At 41.8% G+C, this 20,386-nt stretch overlaps 1 protein-coding gene across 1 annotated transcript; it reads left to right on the forward strand.

Moving 5' to 3' along the window:
- The first annotated feature begins 397 nt into the window (after positions 1-397).
- rps6ka1 (ribosomal protein S6 kinase a, polypeptide 1) lies at positions 398-9,631 on the forward strand. The gene is given in 21 exon segments (XM_054613415.1): positions 398-967; positions 2,699-2,815; positions 2,901-2,982; positions 3,852-3,932; positions 4,027-4,106; positions 4,278-4,384; positions 5,291-5,328; positions 5,848-5,990; positions 6,126-6,196; positions 6,296-6,384; positions 6,488-6,552; positions 6,691-6,793; positions 7,039-7,169; positions 7,517-7,642; positions 7,751-7,840; positions 7,947-8,129; positions 8,342-8,503; positions 8,596-8,672; positions 8,762-8,879; positions 8,983-9,120; positions 9,235-9,631. Coding segments are annotated over 21 exon segments (2,292 nt in total). The 5' UTR covers positions 398-799; the 3' UTR covers positions 9,358-9,631.
- Positions 9,632-20,386: the final 10,755 nt, after the last annotated feature.

Here is a 20,386-nt window from a genome sequence, read left to right on the forward strand (position 1 = left end):
TGCCTTTCCACAGACAGGAGATCTCTCATCCTCAGGCAGTGGGACTTCTCAATCGTCTTAACACTGAGAGGGGACACCTCATCCCCTTTCTACCTACCCCTGTCCTCGGGCTTCAAATACTGATGAACTTGGGTAAAGGGAGGTGGCATAGAGCTGGGTTTTGGAGACCAATTACTTTGAGACAAAAGACAGATAATTTCTTCTCACCATTTCCACCTCTCTTCCTCTTTTTTGTATAGTCTCAATTTCAATCCATCTGTCTCTATCTGTCGTATTCTGTTTCTCATAATCTCTCTCTCACACTCTCTCTCTCTCTCTTCTCTCTCTCTCTCTCTCTCTCTCTCTCAGCTGCAGATGTGTGTTTGTGTGTGTGTGGGACTTGTTGGGTGCAGGACTGTGAGAATACGAGCAGGTTCTTCCTTCCTGCCCGCTTTGGTTCCAGTTCACTACAGCTGCAGTCAGTCACTGAGGACACAGGGGGCTAATCAGACCAACAAGAGCTATGGAGAGAGGGAGGACAGGAGAGATAACGGAGAAGAAAATGAAGATGAAGAATTAATACAATCTTATAGCTGAAGGCCCCCCGCAGAGAGAATAGATAAAGGGAACTGGCTGAGAATTTTTTCCAAGTTGACTTCATGTCTGCAGAACTAATCCTGACATGAGTGCACAAATGAGATTAAAGCGAGCTTGTGGTGAGATGAGGTAATGTTTAAGATGATTTATGTGAGCTAGTGCGGCGTTCGCCTTGTCATGGTCATGAGTAGGATGATGAAGGAGAGGCTTTGGCAATGCTGAGATGGAAAAGGACAAGAGAAAGTTCAACCTGAGCCGCTTGCTGACCCTCTACCTGTTCAAAAAGGACAAAGCCTTGGATGGCAGCCCTGCACACAGTAACAGCTGCAGGTCTACAGCTGCAACAGGCAACAGCACTGACACTTTACCTGCGCCGAGGAACCACTGGAGGGTAAAGTGATACCTCCTCATGTTGGCATCTTGATAAACTCTGAGTATAGTCTGCAGAGAGCTTTTGGTGGTGTTTTGTAGTCGTTGAGCACATTTGAAATGAAGTAGCAGAAGTGGGATTTATTAATGCTGCAACGATGAGGCTCAGTTCTCACTGTTATCTGTGGTTGTTTAGAAAAACAAGGTGCAGCTGAGAAACTGCATGTTCAACCAACTCTGGTTTCCTGTTTTCAAATAAAGCCCCAGGCTGAAGTGGCCTGTGGTGCTGGCTGTTTATGGTGCATAGTTGAAACTTAAGCATTTATGACTGATTCCTCAGTCTTTTTTGTGATTAAGATACATTCTTTAGTTTAGGACAAAAAAGAATGTTTCCACATTGCTCATTTTGTCCAATTAATAGTCTATAACAAAAGGGACAATCAATTTACAATCATATGAAAATAGAGAAAAAGCAGCAAATGCACAAAGAAGGTAAAGCTGTAACCAGAGAATGTTTTGGGGATTTTGCTTGTCCAATGTCTTAATTGCTTAATTAATCAATAGATGTTAATTTATTTACTGTGTGTTTTATAAGTAAATCATAAAAAATGCCCATCTGAAGTTACAATTAAAGCCTCTGGGTGGTGCATTTTATTACAAGAGTAAAAAAAAAAACCCCCCAAAAAACAGCTACAAGAAGCAGAAAACCATTTTAGAGGGTGGATCCAGTAAATATTCGGTATTTACTTGATGAATGCTAGTGTACATGACTACCCACTAAAATGGTATGTGTGGTATTTGGCATGCGTGTTTAAGGTGTGAGTTGTATCTTGTTCAAAAGATAAACTTGACAGGCAAGATGTCCTACTTTCTAGTCCCAAGTTTTTAAAATGATACTCTGTATGTAGCTGTTAGCCTCCAGGGCAGAGCTAAAAACAAACAACAAAACAAAACCTTTTCCCACCAACCACAGTGTGAGTACAGAGGACTGAAACCCTTCTGAAGGGTGTTGGTGAGTTGTGGGTGAGGTTGACACCTGGTCAGCAGTGTTTATGTGATGAAGCTGTCAGCAGTGACAGTGCTCCACCCTGTAAAGAACCTGAGAAGTCTTTTGAGGTTATACAACTTGTTTTTCTAAAACATAAAAACTAACCACTGGAGGCATTTCACACGAGGTAGAGCGCTTGTCCCGTAACCACAAGGTTGGTGGTTCAAACCCCTCTACAGTCAACATGCCGAGGTGTCCTTGAGCGAGACACCTAACCCCAAGTTGCTCCCCGGGCGCTTCATTGCAGCCCACTGCTCCTCCGGGATGGGTCAAATGCAGAGAAATAATTTCCCCATTGTGGGACTAATAAAGGCTTAATTATTATTATTATTATTATTATTATTATTATTATTATTTCACATTGCGTCATTTGAAGTGTGTCGCTTGTGATGTTGCAGTCACCCTCGATTCCAGAAACCACTTTAAATAAAGCGCTTTGACCAGAATCACTGGGTATCGCTCGTTCTTACACACACATCTCACTTTTGCTGTGCTTCCTCTTTCTGAATAGTTTATTTTTATATATTGTTATTGACAGCAAAAGACCCTCCTATGCAAGAACTTCTCTTTTTTTGACAGCAAACAATCTCTGACATTTGCCTTCCTTTGCACAATCCTTACAAACACATCGTATTCTCATTGTTTCATCCATTTGTTCTGTGAGTACTGACTGGTTTAACTGTGCTTTTCCTCTTTTCTCTTCAGGAAGATGGAGACATCAAAGAGATCAACATTACCCATGTGGTCAAGGAGGGCTCAGAGAAGGCTGATGCGTCTCAGTTTGAATTGCTCAAAGTTTTGGGACAGGGATCCTTTGGCAAGGTAACTGCTGTCTCTGCTGCTCCCTTTGTCTGACATTGGTCTATGCACTCTCACACTCTTAATCCCTGATCTGATGTAATTGCAGGTGTTCCTGGTGCGAAAGGTAACCAACCCTGATGCCAATCAGCTCTATGCCATGAAGGTCCTCAAGAAGGCCACACTCAAAGGTACAGTGGCCTGTGATGTGCTTAAATGGTTTAATCCCAGTGGGACAGTGTAAAAGTCAATAATATATATCATTGCATGAATTGTAGTGAATTGTATGAATTAATTCAGTGCTGAAACAATGAGTCTATAGTCATAAAATGAATCAACAAGTTTGACAAACAAACAACGACCACTCTTTGAATAGTATCTTCATAAAGAGTAGCAGGAGCAACCTGCTTCTACTGCTGTTAGGATTTTTACATTAACAATGTTAATACAATGTCAATGTGTCGAATGACAATGTGAACATTGTATGCTGCTTGTTGTCTGCATGCCATTTGTGTGGTTGTACATTGGCAGATCTGCTTTCTATTTGTTTTTTTATAATGATGCTACTGGCAGTACTCTGTTTCATATAAAAGGGTGTATCTTTTCCTGTAACTCATAGATAACTATTGACAGAGAAGTATCTAAGCATACAGTAGTAAGACAACCACAGCTTGCAGGTTTGTTTTTTACTTTTGCACACAGGTGGTCTCACTCTCCAGAAAAACATCACCGCATGAGATTTATTCACATGGTCCCGCAAACGGATGTGATTCAGTTTCACTTTGCTCACCATGAAGTCAGAACACAGTGTGCAGCTTCCACAGAGTTCCACACTGAAACTCTGCTTGGCCTGGCAGTCTCTTCGATTACAATTCAGCAAAGTATTGATCCTTTATTGTGTAGCCAACTAGAAACCAAATCTCTTTGATCTAATTCGGCTATGCCATCTCCAGACCACAGTGACTAAAGTGAAAAATGTTGGAGGGCTTTGTCAGCCTACTTTTCAATATCAAAGTTTTATACATATGCACTTAACTATCCACTCTTATTTGTCCTTCAGTGAGAGACCGTGTGAGAACCAAGATGGAGAGAGACATCCTGGCAGATGTCAACCACCCATTTGTTGTCAAACTGCACTATGGTGAGCCAGCTTAGATTAAAATAAACTTTCCTCAGTCATGTTTCCTGATTTGTCGTTGGATCATATTTGAGTAAAACTTTCTTTGTATTTGTAGCATTCCAGACTGAAGGGAAGTTGTACTTGATCCTGGACTTTCTAAGAGGAGGAGATCTCTTCACCAGACTCTCCAAAGAGGTGACACTGATATGTCCGATTTTGGTGTTTTGATGGCCTAAGATCCAAAAAGTCCAGTCATTTATCTTTTTTGATGACAAAGTTATCAAATTATTCTCCACTGTCTCACTCTTGTAATGTTATTTCTCTCATTTATTCATTCACTTTGTTTCTGTGTCCCATGCGTCCCAGGTGATGTTCACAGAGGAGGATGTAAAGTTTTATTTAGCAGAGCTGGCATTAGGGCTGGACCACCTCCATGGCCTGGGCATCATATACAGGGACCTCAAACCTGAAAAGTAAGAGCAAATGGACATTCTGAACCCACAGAAACATATATAGACAATTGTATATTTGATGAACCATGCCTCTCGGATCCCAAACCCTCTGGATATATGCCAAAGTGCTGTGCCTGACAACATCATCGCTGATTTCTCACTTAAACATTCTCAGACTGCACTGACCATCAGTAAGAAAAAATCATAAAAATTGGCACAATTTTACATTTGTAAAGTAAATATGAGATGAGAATAAATAAATCTCATCTCTCATCTCATGAATTCTCAACTGTCAGATGGCAATAACACGTAGTCTTTATGAAAAAGCTGTTATCCCTGCTGCAGTGCTCTCTAAAGAGGCTTTTATTTGGAGTGATCTAATAATTAATGCCATAGCCAAAACTGAACAAACAGAAAAGTTTTTTGTTTTTTTTATCAAGTGTTAAAACAAATTTGTATATAGTATCAGGAATCATTATTCTGATTTGACTTTAAAAGCAGCTTGTGGAGTTTTCAATTAAGTTATCATTAACCCTTATGACCCTTAAGCCAAACAAACATTATGAATGCAAACCTGCCTCCATGAAACATTTGCAAAGCCTTTTTTAACTGAACCCTGCATTGTTTTATCAGCTTGCAGTCCTTCTCTTCTCCATTTTAATTGAGGCATGTCTACTTTTCATGGTACATTACTACCTCCAGTTTTTGATATACACTGCTCAACCTCTGCAGTCCCACCCATGCTTGTTGTGTGCATATGCTATACAGTGCTGTTACTGATCATAAGGTCAATGAGGTACCTTTTTAAGTTGTCATGGTTATACTTATATTACCAGCAGAGTGAGCAGTGTGTGGTGTCTTAAGGATTGATTGTCATATGGATTGAAGACATTGATAATTCAACGTTCCACTATGTATTCTTTTTAGCATTCTCCTGGATGAGGAGGGACATATCAAACTCACAGGTGAGTCTCCTGCTCCTTCCTTCACACACTCTGTCAGACACACACACACACACACACACACACACACACACACACAAACACCCACTTTCCTCTCCTCTACCTTGTTGACCTTCATTAGTCACAGTGGGGTGACAGCCTTATCTTGCTGACTCCGGATATCTGCATATGGCCCTGTTCTTGTTCCCTAAGTTAATTATTACATGTTTATCTTCTCTATCAACCTCTACCGTCATCCATAATCACCGCCTTTTATTAACTCTCGGTTCGTGTTACCACTGAACCAAAGGTGACCATAGGAGATTAGAGAGAGGCAATTATAACAATTCTTACTGAGGGACAAAGAGTGTGTGGTAAAATAGTGTTTATTTAATTGTATTTATGTCAGTTTATTGACACTCAAAAACCTTAACATAAGTGACATGTGTAAATAATCCAGAATAAAAGACAGCACACTACAGAAGGGCGCTACACTTTGATGTGTGGTGATGTGCTGACTTTGTCTTGTGGTGTGTTTTCCAGATTTTGGCTTGTGTAAAGAAGCCATTGATCATGAGAAGAAAGCTTATTCCTTCTGTGGTACTGTTGAGTACATGGCACCAGAGGTTGTGAACAGGCAGGGACACGACCACAGCGCCGACTGGTGGTCATTTGGAGTACTAATGGTAAGCAGGAAATCTATACTGAGAATAATGTATATTATTTCATTTCTATATTATAGTGATCACTTTAACATAAATGGTCAATGCACTTATATATGCACGTACATGTATATAACAGTTGCATGTTCTGTGTCCCAGTTTGAGATGTTGACTGGATCACTGCCATTTCAAGGGAAGGATCGCAAAGAAACTATGAGCCTGATTCTGAAGTGAGTTTACTCGAGCTGTAAGAACAATCCAACACAGAATGCCTCTCTTGGTATCTGGTGAAATAATTTGTGCTGCCTGCCGCCTGTCTCTCCCCGCAGGGCGCGTCTGGGAATGCCTCAGTTCCTGAGTGCAGAGGCCCAGTCTCTGCTCAGGGCTTTGTTCAAGAGGAACCCTACCAACAGACTGGGTTAGTATCAACTCAACAACATTACTTTCACAAATGGCAACATATGCACTCTAGCTCAGTTTGTTCCTGTCATTGGTTGAGATTTAGAGATGTTTCTTTACAGGATCTTGTGCTGATGGTGCAGAGGAGATCAAACGGCATGGTTTCTTCTCCACCATAGACTGGAATGTGAGTGACGGTCAAGGATGTGTTAATATATGCACAGTATAAAATACACTTATGGGATTTTCATTAAGAATATCAATCAATCTTTGTGGGAAGAAAATCTTCCACTTGATGTGATTTAAAATCCTTTATTCCTTTTAGAAACTCTTCAGAAGAGAATTAAAACCTCCATTCAAACCGGCGGTGGCGCGTCCGGACGACACCTTCTACTTTGACTCTGAGTTCACCTCCCGCACCCCAAAAGGTCAGAGATCAACGCTAAATGTTAACTATTAACTATAAGCTCCATGTCTATTTCCTCCCTGATATCACTTCAGGGGAAATATTGTACTTTACCTGTCTCAGCTTTCAAAAAAAGTGTTTATTGCAAAGGTATGAAAGCGTTGTTTATTGCAATGGCATATTTGAACATTAACATCTCTATAGCATAACTTCTAAGATATATATCTCCCTCTTTTACAATACTAGACTTTTCTCGTTATCTTCTAGATTCTCCTGGCGTGCCCCCCAGTGCCGGAGCTCACCAGCTCTTCAGAGGCTTCAGCTTCATTGCATCGACTCTGTTGGAGGAGGAAGGTTTAGTGGAGTCAGTCAAACCCCCACCGCACCCGGTGGTGCAGGTCAGAACTAGTCGTTGCTTCATTATGTTTTTCCTTATTTAAACTGTCTAGAGTGAGATCCAGTACAAGACAATTTTAAAACGATCTATAGATTTGCTTACTTTTACTGAGTAAGATTCATCAATGAATACACAAACTGCAGCTATCTAAAGAAAGAAGGGGGGGGGGAGACAAATGTGTGTAAGGCACACAGGGAGAAGAAGGGAATAAAAGAGCAGAAATCAGTATTTCAACCAGCGAGAAAAAACTAGAAACGACTCCCTCCGGAAAGCCAATGACATTCTTCTACCTCATCAGCTCTGGCAGTCCTCCACATCTTTACTTACCACGCTCTTCTTCCTCTGCAGCAATTACACGGGAAGAATCTGCTGTTCAGCGACGGCTACATATTGAAGGAAGACATCGGCATGGGCTCCTTCTCTGTCTGTAAACGATGTATCCACAAAGCCACCAACACAGAATACGCTGTCAAGGCATGAACAAGCACACACACATTAAGAACAACAGTCCTGTGAAAACATCTATCGTGACTGAATCTTAATATGTATAACTATAATATCATTAATATATTGTGGTGACAGATGATTGACAAGACCAGTACAGACCCCTCTGAGGAGATTGAGATTCTACTTCGATATGGGCAGCACCCAAACATCATAACGCTGAAGGATGTGAGTATAAAAGCATGCACTCGTATCACCCTATTAATTGCTGTGGGCGTTAAGTGTGCCAAGTGTCACAGTGAGTGTTGATATAATGTGTGTGTTTCTGTCTCAGGTGTATGACAATGGTAAGCAGGTGTTCATGGTGACAGAGCTGATGCGTGGAGGAGAGCTGCTGGATCGGATCCTCAAACAGAAGTTCTTTTCGGAGCGAGAGGCCAGCGCTGTGCTTCACACCATCACCAAGACTGCAGAGTACCTGCACTCGCAGGGGTGAGGACACCTACAAATCCTAATAGTGTCTTCTGGGGACCAAACCGCTGCATGACAATCGGCTTAAGCCAATCTTCCCCTTATTTAAATTATCTCAGAACTTTACTGTTAAAATCAGTAAAATCACAACCCCATGAGCCTTATTAATATCTTACCATACAGTATTTTATGTTGGTTTACTTTGTTGTGCCTCAGTTATCTGTAATGTCTGTATCATTCCCTCGTGTTTCACTCCAGGTGGTGCACAGAGACCTGAAGCCCAGTAACATCCTCTATGTTGACGAGTCGGGGAATCCCGAGTCCATCAGGATCTGTGACTTTGGCTTCGCTAAGCAATTGCGTGCCAACAACGGCCTGCTGATGACCCCGTGCTACACCGCCAACTTTGTAGCTCCTGAGGTGAGCAGAGTCACTTTTCAGTCTCATGCCTTGAATGATGTTGAGTTGAAGCTTTACAGTGTTAGACAATGAAATGAAATGTCATGTTATAGGTGTTGAAGCGTCAGGGCTACGATGAAGGATGTGACATCTGGAGTCTGGGAGTCTTACTGTACACCATGCTGGCTGGGTGAATAGCAACACCTTTTTCTTGAACTGTGTTTTTATCTCCCTGTTCTTCAAACTCACTCCGTCTTCTGTCTAATTTTCTTCCACCAGTTTTACTCCATTTGCCAATGGACCTGAGGACACCCCAAATGAGATCCTGAACAGGATAGGCAACGGTCACTTCAGTCTGACTGGAGGCAACTGGGACACTGTGTCTGAGGCTGCAAAGGTAAATCTACAAATCTGACTGACAGCGCCATTGCTCATATTCCTCAGAGATAACCCCAGTCTCCTTCTGTCACAATTTCATATTTAATGTGTTCTACCTCTAGGACCTTGTTTCCAAGATGCTTCATGTGGACCCCCATCAGAGACTGACTGCTAAGCAGGTCCTCAAACATCCCTGGATTGTCCAGAGAGACAAGCTACCCAACAGCCAGCTCCCACACCAGGACCCCAAACTAGTCAAGGTGACAGATTTAAAAATGGCTCTAATTACCACTGAATGGCTTTGTTTTTTTATGTCCATATTATGGATAGTTGGTCATTTGGGCTGCAATCACCATGCTGCTGTTTATGTTCAGGGTGCGATGGCAGCCACCTACTCTGCCCTGAAGAACTCCCAACCAACTCCAGAGCTCAAGCCCATCGAGAGCTCCTTCCTGGCTCAGAGGCGCGTCAAGAAGCTTCCCTCCACCTCCCTGTAGAGACTCAAAACAACCAGTCAGCTCACTGGAGGCTGACCAAAACCAACTTCACAGTCAGCTTGCATCGGGACTCAAGTCTCCACCCGCCTCTACCAGCCAAGGAACACTGACTGTGGTCCTGCCCCCATCTTGTGAAATCAGTTGTCCTGCTCTTGCGATCATCCTCTTTTGGGCTCATCAGCTGCTTTAAGCCAGTCTCCTTGGACTAGCAAAAGAGTTTGAAAATAGATGGGGGCGATGACGGCAAAAATAAATGGCTGCAGGTTTTTGGCAAGTGTATTAGCGTTGTGTGTGTCTGAATGTTGGTGTGTGTGGGCGCGTTTGTTTGTTTGTGTGTGTTTGTTTGTGCATGACTAGCGACTGAGTCAATGCAGCCATTATTTTTCAATTGTGACAATTAAAGTTTTCTCTCCTGATCATAGCTGTGATTGGTCGTCATCAAGCTTGCTGCACGCCTGTCTGTCTGCCTGTTTTGTTGTCTGTCTTCCTGTTCTTTTTGTAAAGTTGATGAGCTTTATATTAGCGGGTGTGCTGCCAAATCAACCTGTGCCGACAGCACTTAACTACAGTACTGTCCAACTGCTGTTAAATGTTTTTGAAAGAGCATTATTAACATTTCTGCCATAAATGCCTCTTTGGCTTTGGTACAGCCAGGTTACGTGGATTCTGGGAAATGTCAAATACTGATGTTTTGGTTATTGTCAATCTTTGCTTGTATTTTGTTTGACAGAGAGTGTGTGTGTTTGTGTGTGTGTGTGTGTGTGTGTGCGCGCGCGTGTGTGTGTGTGTGTGTCAGTTGCATGACTTGCAGTCTGTGTGTGTGTGTGCTGTCTTGCAGGATCCTGCAGGGTCATGTGCATGGTCCGGTGACGTGATGATGTCATGTGGCTTCCTTGTTTCTCTCTGCTCCCTTTTCTCTGCTCGGTCAACCTGCTGGCAACCATTTGAGATGTCTCTTATTTTTATTACTACAAAACTAGTAAAATAGGTGGCTTTCTGTGAAAGAAAACTTGCCCAAGGAACAATGTGGCATGTTAAAATCTATATTTGCTTTTTTCTTGTTTTTTCTTATTTTTCCTCTGTGTTTCTTGGGTAATGCATATTGAATGCTGTTTCCTGTGTTGGTTGCTTTTGTTGTTAATTGTTTTGTTATTTTTCTTTTTGTCCAAAGAAAGTGGTGATTCAAAATAGTGATAGACATGCTGAGCACATCACAGTCTGTGGACTTAAAGCCGTACAGGTCTCTCCTTCAGTTTTTTGATGTGAAAGAATGTCTTTATTTGAGCACTCCAGCACAGCTACTCTTCTTACCCTTAAAAACGGTCAAATCACTGTTGGCTAATATCACACAGACCTTCAGCAGTCTTGTGTTTAACTCTTTCATGCATTATATTTGAATTCCGTTGACATGTTTCATTTTAATGACCCCTTCATTTGAGGCATCCTAAATGAGAGTAAATATGTCTCATTGTAAGTAACTTCACTTGATAGGTACTGCTTTCAGCTTGGTGCCTGGACCTACAGGTGAGGTAGAATGTCTTACATAGATCATATATGATGGACCAACCAAACAGCCTGTACATGTGTGGAGGGGAAGACCTGTGTGGCTAAATAATCTATGAACCAGCTGTCTTACCTCAAAAGGTTCTATTATTATTCTTGTTTGGTGGCAAAATTATCCCTTCTTTGACTAAATTTATGTTAAGATGTTATTGTATGATAAAGATGAAGATTTTTATATCTTACAACTATTAAAAATCAGTTGCTACAACAAACTTTCTCCCTTAATCTGTTTTTAGCTCTCTTAAAGTGATTTAGTATTGCAATTTCATAAAGTTAGGAGACTCACAATTCACAGATCGAGCAGCCAGCATGTGTTATGATTATTATACAAATTAAGGTAAGTGGCTGGATATAATGGTTTTAAAATGGTTATTTGGATCTACACTCAACATGTCACATGCCCCAAGTCTAGGAAAATAATAAAAAGTTTACCCAAAGCCTAGTCAATGAAATCGGATGTCACAGGTTTGATACATTACATTACATTACAGTCATTTAGCAGACGCTTTTCTCCAAAGCGACTTACAGTCAGTAGTATGTTACATATCATTCACCCATTCACACACTGATGACAGGCTACCATCAAGGTGCCACCATCAGACTCTAACTAACATTCATCATCCAGTCCACACCGATGGCAAGCCTTCAGGAGCAACTTGGGGTTAAGTTGCCCAAGGACACATCGACTGCCGAAGCCGGGTATCGAACCACCGATCCTCTGAATGGAGAACTACCTTGCTCTCCACAGCCGCCCCATGTTATTTGCCAAGTAGGCCTAATATGGTCGTTGCTTGTTATTTCTGGCTATGTCCTGTTGTCCTCATTTGATCAGATGTAAGTATTTATTTTAAAGATTACACTGCGGTCACCAGGTGGATTATCTTCTACATCACAAATTTAAAAGTCTGCCCCTTAAAAGACATAATGATATTGAACACCTGGTGGCCCGAAAGCCGCTAGATATTGTTAGAAACCAAACTGCTTGTAATATAATAACCATAATAATAATATCACATTTAATGTGGAGCGGTATGCCAGGGGAAAAAGATCTCAATCTTTATTTTAAGAGGATTACCAAACATGAAAGATGCAGGACATGCTCAGCAGAGCTAACATGGCTACCCCAATCGACACAGCATACAAACCAACAAATGGGAGTTGAGCAGCAGTATAACAACAAGTAGAGGAACAGGTATGAGCCCAGTCGGATTATAACCTGACCTAACCTTTATGTGAAGGCTACAATCCGTGGAGCGTGTAAACTACTTTTCAGGTGAAAACTTTTTTCTCATTTACAGTCGTCCCATAAATCAGATTTGGCTTCATTGGCCACGTGTGTAGGCTACACAAACAATTAGGTAAACAACAATGACATTTGCATACAGTAAGGGAATGATGCTGGATTAAATATGGAATAATTAATATAAGGGGAAGCTTTATATATGCTTAGGTTTACATTTGACCGTGATGACGTGCAAAAAACTGTTTAGATTGTTCCTGACACTTTGTGACTGATGGAAACTGTTCATCAGAGTGATGGCCTGTGGCCTTTGTGTTTAGTTGTTTTGGTGTACAGTGTTCTGTTGCTCCTACCAGAGGGGAGAAGTTGGAACAGGGTGTGAAGGGTCTGCAGTGATGTTTCCTGCCTGTTTCCTGAGTTGAAATGAACAATTCTGAAATGGATAGCAGATTGGCACCAATTACTTTTTTCCCTGCAGTCCTGGTTGTCTGTTGTAATCTGACTCTACTGAGTCTACTGAGGCTCTGTGAGCATTTCTCTTGTTGGCCTTCTTATTTTAGCAACAATCAGTTACATGAATTCAGTCATGTCGGGCCACAGATGCCAAGGTTTGGAAACTGCAATCCTTGACCTCATGAACATTACATGAAAAATACCAGAGTCAAGCCATAAGGGAAAGGAGAGCACTGGTATCAGATTGGTACTTGGTATCTGCTGGTACACTAGTTGAGGTATAGGTATTAGGAGAGAACAAGTTGGATCATTGCATCCCTGCTGCATACCTCTCAGCTCCTACCTTTACTGAGGGCCCTCAGCATGGTGTGTTTCCACAGCTGGTCACTAGAGGGAGATAAAGTGCAAGCTTGTTTTCATGCAAAAGCTAAATGGCCCTTGGATTCCTAGTTAAAAGCTTTTCTGTTAAAGCACTCAGCACTGACCATGACTGTTGATGCAAGTCTTCTTTACCCTCTATAACCACTGTGTTACTCATGTGGTAGTATACTAATTTAAAATGCTTAAAATTCCTCTTCAAATGGTAGCTTAACATGATTATTGCACAATCTGTCATGTTAAATGTAAATTGGTTTATGTTTGTACACCCACAATGGAGACAGCTTTCAATATTTGAATATCAATGACTCAACGCCTCTCCATCTGTCTCTTCTTGCCTGTAGGCTTTCACTGTCATGTTATTCCATCTCCTCCTCCTGCTCCCTCTTTCCCACAGCATGCAAACACTAATACCATGAGCCATTGCAGCAAATACTGCTTTACAGTATCAACTCGTAGTATCACCACTTACCTCTGCCTCTGTATGCACAGCAGCACTCACTTACATAACAGTGACTCAGTGAGGCTGGTCCTGCTTTGGGGCTGCTGATTTATCTCACTCTTCTGTATTTTACTAACAAGATTTATATGATGAAGATAAACTGTACACTATCCTGTCCAAGAGAAATGTAGTCTTAGATTATTGATATACGGAAACACATTCATACTCCCATTAGGTTCTGCTCACTGTTCTCTGACATCACCGTACTTCCAGTAATTCACACTGCAGTGACTGCCTTCCTGCTCTTTACACACACTCCAACACAGACACAATTACATACACACACACACACTCACAAACACACACATATGCATACCCACTGACTCAGCCTGCAGTAGCAGCAGCACAAGGTTACTGAGATTGATTACAGAACAGCGGAAACCTAGCATCATCACCATTAACAGTCTCCTGTCTTGGAAGAGAAGAAAGTAGTGCAGATTTAATCTAGGGCCTGCAGATTTTCACTGACGCTGCTCTGCTGAAATGGAGGCTGACTTTTGTTTTGTTTTTGGTGGTAAAGGGGGTAGGGGAGTGTGTGTGGGATTGAGTGGTTGCATATAAAGTCGTCGTTCGGATTTGTGTTTTTCTTTGGTTAATTTGAGTAAGAGTTGTTATGTGCTGCTTGTAGCATCCACTGTGGTTCTGTTAAATTACATATGCACGCACAAAAACCTCGCTCCTGCTCTCGTTACATAACATGTCTCCAAGAGTAATGTATTTTTATGGTAACACAATGGTCACCCATGATTCGTTCTAATTTTGCACACAACCACAATGCTAGCTTTTTTACATACAATGCACACTGTACAACTTCATAGTGGTGGAAATTATGCTAGTGGACCTGTCACCTCGTTAGATGCATGTGATTTATGACCTGATACATGCATGAATATGATAATAGCTGCATCAGCTATGAAGGTTACGCTACATTTATCAAGAGCACTTCTTCTATAGAGTCCCAAAACATGGACATCCTTAAACATGCACTTCATCATATCAGCAATAAGGAAAATGTTTGGCAAAATATTAGGATTTTTAGCCTAGGATAATCAAAATAAGGGGGTGAAAACATAAATATGTATTGGAAGCCCCAAAAATCTATTTCAAACATTTCCATATGTTTATTATCAGTTATGCATCAATTTCTTAAATTTGACATGACAATATGTGTCTTCTATTACTAGCGTGACTACGTTAAATCACCATGATTCTGACCCTCAATAAAATCATATTTATTTTTCTTATTGACTGTTCAATAGGTAAGAAATCCATTCCAGTTTATTTCTTAGCACAGCCTGACAATGTAAGCTGCAGCTGTTATTTTTTTCTCACCTCTGCAGTTCAGACTTTATTCACTGAACTCAAACCTGATGATGTTAAAAAAATTCATTATAACCACTGCCAAGTTGCAACGCTGTTGGCATGCAGTTCTGGACACACACTCTGAGGCTTAAGACAAATAGCTGAGGGAAACCCTGACACTGAACCACAGTCATTTTAACCAAATGCAGACAGGACATGGCAAAGGCACACAGATGGTCTCACTCCTCCACGTGTACATCAAATACACGCATACCACACAGATTAAAGTAATCCGCAACAGAGTGTGGGGTAGGAGAGATTGAGAGCAGGCATCACAAGAGGGAGGAATAGATGGAAATGGAGTTGGAGATAATTGTATTTGGGAAGGATTAGGCCCTTTAATAATGCTGCCCACTATATTTGTGTATGTGTATGTGTATGTGTATGTGTGTGTGTGTGTGTTTGTGTCTATCTACTGTGTGCTTGTAGAGAAATGTGTCCACGTGTTTGACTTTGCCATTACACAATTGTTTTTTGTTCTGGCATCTTTCTGTTTTAAAGGGAGGCCAAGTCCTGCTGTTTAAGATGTTTGCCAATGATGACGGCAATCTGTGCGTGCAGCTCTGCAGGCACCATGTGGGATTAGTTTACAGTGAGTGGTTTTAACTGCGGGATGTTGCGCAACCACTCGAATCTTCCAAAAATGGGCATCATGTTATAAAAATACTCCACTAAAGCATCTTGTCTTGATTCCAAAAATCTTTGTTTACTCAAGATGCATGTTTATTGCACAACTTTGTAAATCTAAGGGGAAATTGTGCAGCACATTCAAGTAAACCGAATAAGGCTGCACCACGTTACCCTTCATACAATTTCAGTGGATACTAAGAGTTGTATTACCAGTAATGTTCAACATACCCATATGTCTTTCATGTACATCATTAAATACTATGCAAAATTAGCTTCTTCATAAACTTTGTGATATTTCAAAATGTTGTTCAATTAACTCTATCAACATTCTTTACTCTTATCTTTATACTGTACCTTTTTCTCATGCTGCTCCACAGCAGAACAGTTGTCTTTATTCCCTTTGCAAACAAAGGACTTTTTTCTGGCTTTTTGAATAGTACAGTAGGATAAATGCCTGAAGAATGTCTTGGAAGGTTTTCTTTCATTCCTGTCATTACACATGCACTGGCCTACAAATCCCATCTCTGTCTTTGTATTTCTCTAGCTTTTTCTCCCTTCTCTCTAGAGATCAGTAGATCAGTCGTGCTAAAAGCAGAGGGAGAGCCGTCAATGCTCCTGCTAATGCAATGTCAATCCTTAGATAAAAGCAAAGAGCTAAGTGAACACTTAAATATGCATGTGTGTGAGTGCAGAGCATAAGCTCTGACCCGCTAAAAGCTTCTTTGTTTTGATCCACACTTGCTGAAAGCAGTTATTTAAAACATCACTTCTAAGTTTGCTAGTGTTACCCTTTTTAGTTGTGTTAGGGTTAGGGTTAGGGTGTGTGTGTGTCTGTGTTTGTTAGTGTGTGCGCAATGTATTTGAGTGAACCTATCTTGTCTCTTAGTTCATACTCTTATCATATTACTTCTGCAATGATTCTGCAGAACCAGTCGATATTTGTCTAGACAGGAGAGAAGCTTGGCAGCTAATGGAGTGGAAAATATTATAGCAAGCAGAATAAAAGGAAGAAGGAAAAACCACGGTATTACATCATGAAGATGTGACTACTATCAGCATTTTTAAAGTGGAAACTTTCATTATTGCTGCTCATAGGAAGCATGAGTTAAGGTTTCAGTTTTTCATGTTGCTGCATGTGTGTTGTTCACCTTCAATAGGCAACAGATTGGGTAACGGAGCAACAGCCAAGGTGTTTGGATTCAGGATTACACACATCACAATGGATTTAATCTTAGTTTAATGCTCGAAAAAAAGGCGACTCCTGAGATCCCAAACTTTGTGATAGTAGATATTTCCTTTTCAACTCACCCATTGTACCTGAATTTCCCCTTAAAAACTGCTTAAAAAAGGACTTTTAATTTGGATACCTTACAGAGGGTTACGCACGACAAAATTTGCAGTGGGAAAATTCTTGGTATCACACCTAAATGCACTTTGTGTGTTGTGCCGGAGAGTAGTATGAATTCAACTTAACAACATCAAATTTACAACGTTTAAAGACAATCTTTTTGTCTCTTAAACCACAAGATTTGCTTGTGGTTTTCTTAGCAACAGCGAGTCTTCATTGCTTGCCATTTGACTATCAAAGTATGTGCATAAATGACAACAGTTACCCAGTCTATAGTGTTATTGTTACTATAGAAACAAATGTGTGTGTGAATGCCCTTCTGTTTATTTGTATGTTTTTGGATATGTATTAGTTTGTGTGCACCAGTGTTACTTACATGAGATTTAAGGGAGAAGATATAGTTTGCGGGAAGGCTGTGAGCTGCCAAATGGGTCAAAAGGGGGAGAGAATGTGGGAGAGAATGAGTACCGGGAAAGGGTGATAACGCTGAGCAGCAAGGTGATAAAGGGGGAGAGAGAAATTGGATCACCCCCCTCCCTCCAGCTTTTGCCATCCAATGTCGAGACAGTGTTGCTAGGGGCAACCGTCCGAGCAAGAGAACGGGAGAAAGAGGGATATGAGGAGACCAGCTGGTAGGAGGAATGGCAGCAGAGCGGCTGAGAGGACAGTGTGAGCCAAACAGCTTCAGCAAAGAAGAGAGAAATATGCATGTCTTGACTCACTCTGCCTCGGTTGAGTGAGCAGAGCTGATCGAAGCAGAGCTCCAGATGACGACAACGAAGCAGAACAGAGGACACGACAGCCTGCCAGCATCAGCAGCAGCAACGCAGGCCGGCTACCCAACCATCAGCTGACCTGCTCATGAGTTCAGCAACCAATGAGCTGCCAGGAGGCTCCTCCCCAGCACAACCACTCAGATGCAGAGACAGCACTAGCACGGCTCAGATCTCTTATTAATGAATGGAGCGGTACGCAGGCTGGATCACTGCACATCTCCGCACTATCTGCTCGGCCGTGCTCTGCTCTGACACAGGAAGACAGGGGGAAATCAGCAACAACAAGGACAGCAGCAGCACAAGAAGAGATAAACAGTGGCCATGAAGGGACAACAAAGACACACAGACCCCCATCATGAGGACTCAACCGAGGACAAAGCAGCAGCCATTAAAAACAAGGACCCACATCCTGATATCCTCCCACCGGATTCACCTTCTCCCTCATCATCTTCTCCCCCTCTTCCTCCATTAACCATGCCACCTTCTACATCTGCCTCGGCCCTCCTGGCGCTGGCCTCTCCAGCCACCAGGCGCTCCATTTCAATGGGAGACTTCCGGAGGGTGACATTGCTAAACGGTTCTGAACCGCCATCGACCTCTGCCACGGCCCCCTCCTCAAAACTCGTAACCCCAAGCTCCAGCATGGAGTTTGAGGCCGCTCGACGGCGCCTCCTGGAGGTTGAGGAGCGTCAGCGCGTCATCAGAGAGATGGAGCGGCGGCTGGAGGAGCTCAGGGAGGTGTTTGTTCGCTCAGAGGAGGAGGTGGTGGTTCACGGGGAGGTGGTGTCGCGGATATCTAGCGCAGCCCAACAGGGGGAGCTGTACGTGGTGGAGAACAGCCAACGACTGAAGAAAGGCTTGAAGTTCAAGAAACATCGGCCCACCATCATCTTCTCCTCCATGCTGGGACTCCGCACGTGCCTCCCCTGGCCTGTGAAGCTAAAATAGGACAATGAAACTGCTTTTCCACCATCGCTTTGGAAATGTGCTTTACATAATCTGGAGGATAGACCTCCAAACTTTAGCTATTACTCAATGACACGGCTGCTCTCTAGTTTCAAATTTTGTACTCTTGTATCCTGAGGCTGGTCCTCCAGGTCTTAGAGTACCTCCAATAATCACAAATGCTAGTAAGGACCTTTCTGTTCAGTGTACTTCTGAGGAGATTCTCTGGCTAGCGAGTCAATCAAACCAGTACCAGTGCGATGTGTACAGGATGTCATTATGTCTTCATTGCTTTTACAGATACTACAGATGCTGCTTGCAGTTTGGTGTGTTGTTAGACTTTCATAGGAGAGAGTGTTAATCGATAAAGAATCATTTGAGTCTTTTTTCAGGGGATGTGGAAGGTTCAAACTGGCTAAACTAAAATAGCTTTTTTGGAAGTCTATTAACTTATGCAGCAATGATGAAAAGCCAATAAGGATTAAATTATTATTATGTAATGTTAGAGGAGAAAGAGGGGGTAAGAGGGAAGGGAAAAGAGATGACTAGATGGGGAAAAAAACTGAACATGAGAAGTGAAGGGCAGTGAAAGAGAATCGGAGGTAAAGCTATTATGGGATCGCTGCACTGTTACATAAAACTAAGCATTCAGTGAATGGGCAGGAAATGGAGAAGAGTCTAGAAAAGAGAAAATGCACAAAGTGTTGAGTCAAATGGCTGAGACAACGTGCCTTTTCTGCGACCACTCCTCCACTACCACAACCCTTGTTTTTGGCAGCATATTCGAGGAAAAGCGAGTGAGCAGGAGATGAGTTCAAGCTGGGACGATTCCACCTGTGGCCTGTTTTTATCCAGTCACCTAGCAACCACTCATCTCTCGGTCCTAAATCTGTTTCCACAAACCTACAGAATGTACCCAGCAGAGCACTGTAACTAAAACAAAACTAGACAGCTGTAGAGGTCCTATCAAGGATTTAGGAACTAATACCTCTGCTGCATTTATTTAAAATGAATTAGAACTGGCTTTGTAGTTAAAAATATTATTGATAAAAGCTGTTGTTGAACCTGTTTATTTACTTGATGATAAGGGGTTGCACTTGAAGTTAAGCCATGCATGCACTGGCAAGGAAAGCTATGATGGGCCATCACTTTTTGCTGATTGTGTCTTGTTGTTGTATGTTATAATCGCAAGATATTTAGAATTGCAGTTTTGCCCAAAACTAGGACACTTGTGTGCACATTAACATTTTCACTGGTATCATAATCAGTTTTTGTTTGTGGCATAGGGTAGTTAAGATAATTTGGTAGATCAATCTATTATGTTGTGTTCCTTCACATGTACAGCAGTGTCTTTGTCCCAGTGAGTGACCTGATTTCTACTTATAGATCAAATTAATTTTTTCGGCCTAATTCTACTCCTCCCTCCCAATTCTCTTCTCTTTGGATTAGCAATGACTAAGTCTCTTTTGTATTCAGCTACTCCACCAATCCCTTGCTTCGGCTCTACATGTGTGTGTAGAGAGCAAAGCCAATACACCAGGGATATCTATTTTTGGCATTCGAAGGTTATGGCAGAGAGGCAAGCATGGAAGCAGCATTCGTTGAGAAAAAGCACATATAGCGATGTGATTACACGTAACTTTCCATCTATGCGTGCTACTTACGAAAAGAATGAACAGGGATTTCTGCAATTGCAGAAGCTATGATGGTGCTTTGTTTGCTCTCCTATCATAAATGATCTATCCGAACAAAAAGGCAAGGGTCTTTACAAGAGAGGCACATGGTTTGACTGCATAATAGCTTAGGGTAGTGTAAAAACACCATCTGCACTT

This window comes from Anoplopoma fimbria, chromosome 15, assembly GCF_027596085.1.
Source record: "Anoplopoma fimbria isolate UVic2021 breed Golden Eagle Sablefish chromosome 15, Afim_UVic_2022, whole genome shotgun sequence".
Lineage (NCBI taxonomy): Eukaryota > Metazoa > Chordata > Actinopteri > Perciformes > Anoplopomatidae > Anoplopoma > Anoplopoma fimbria.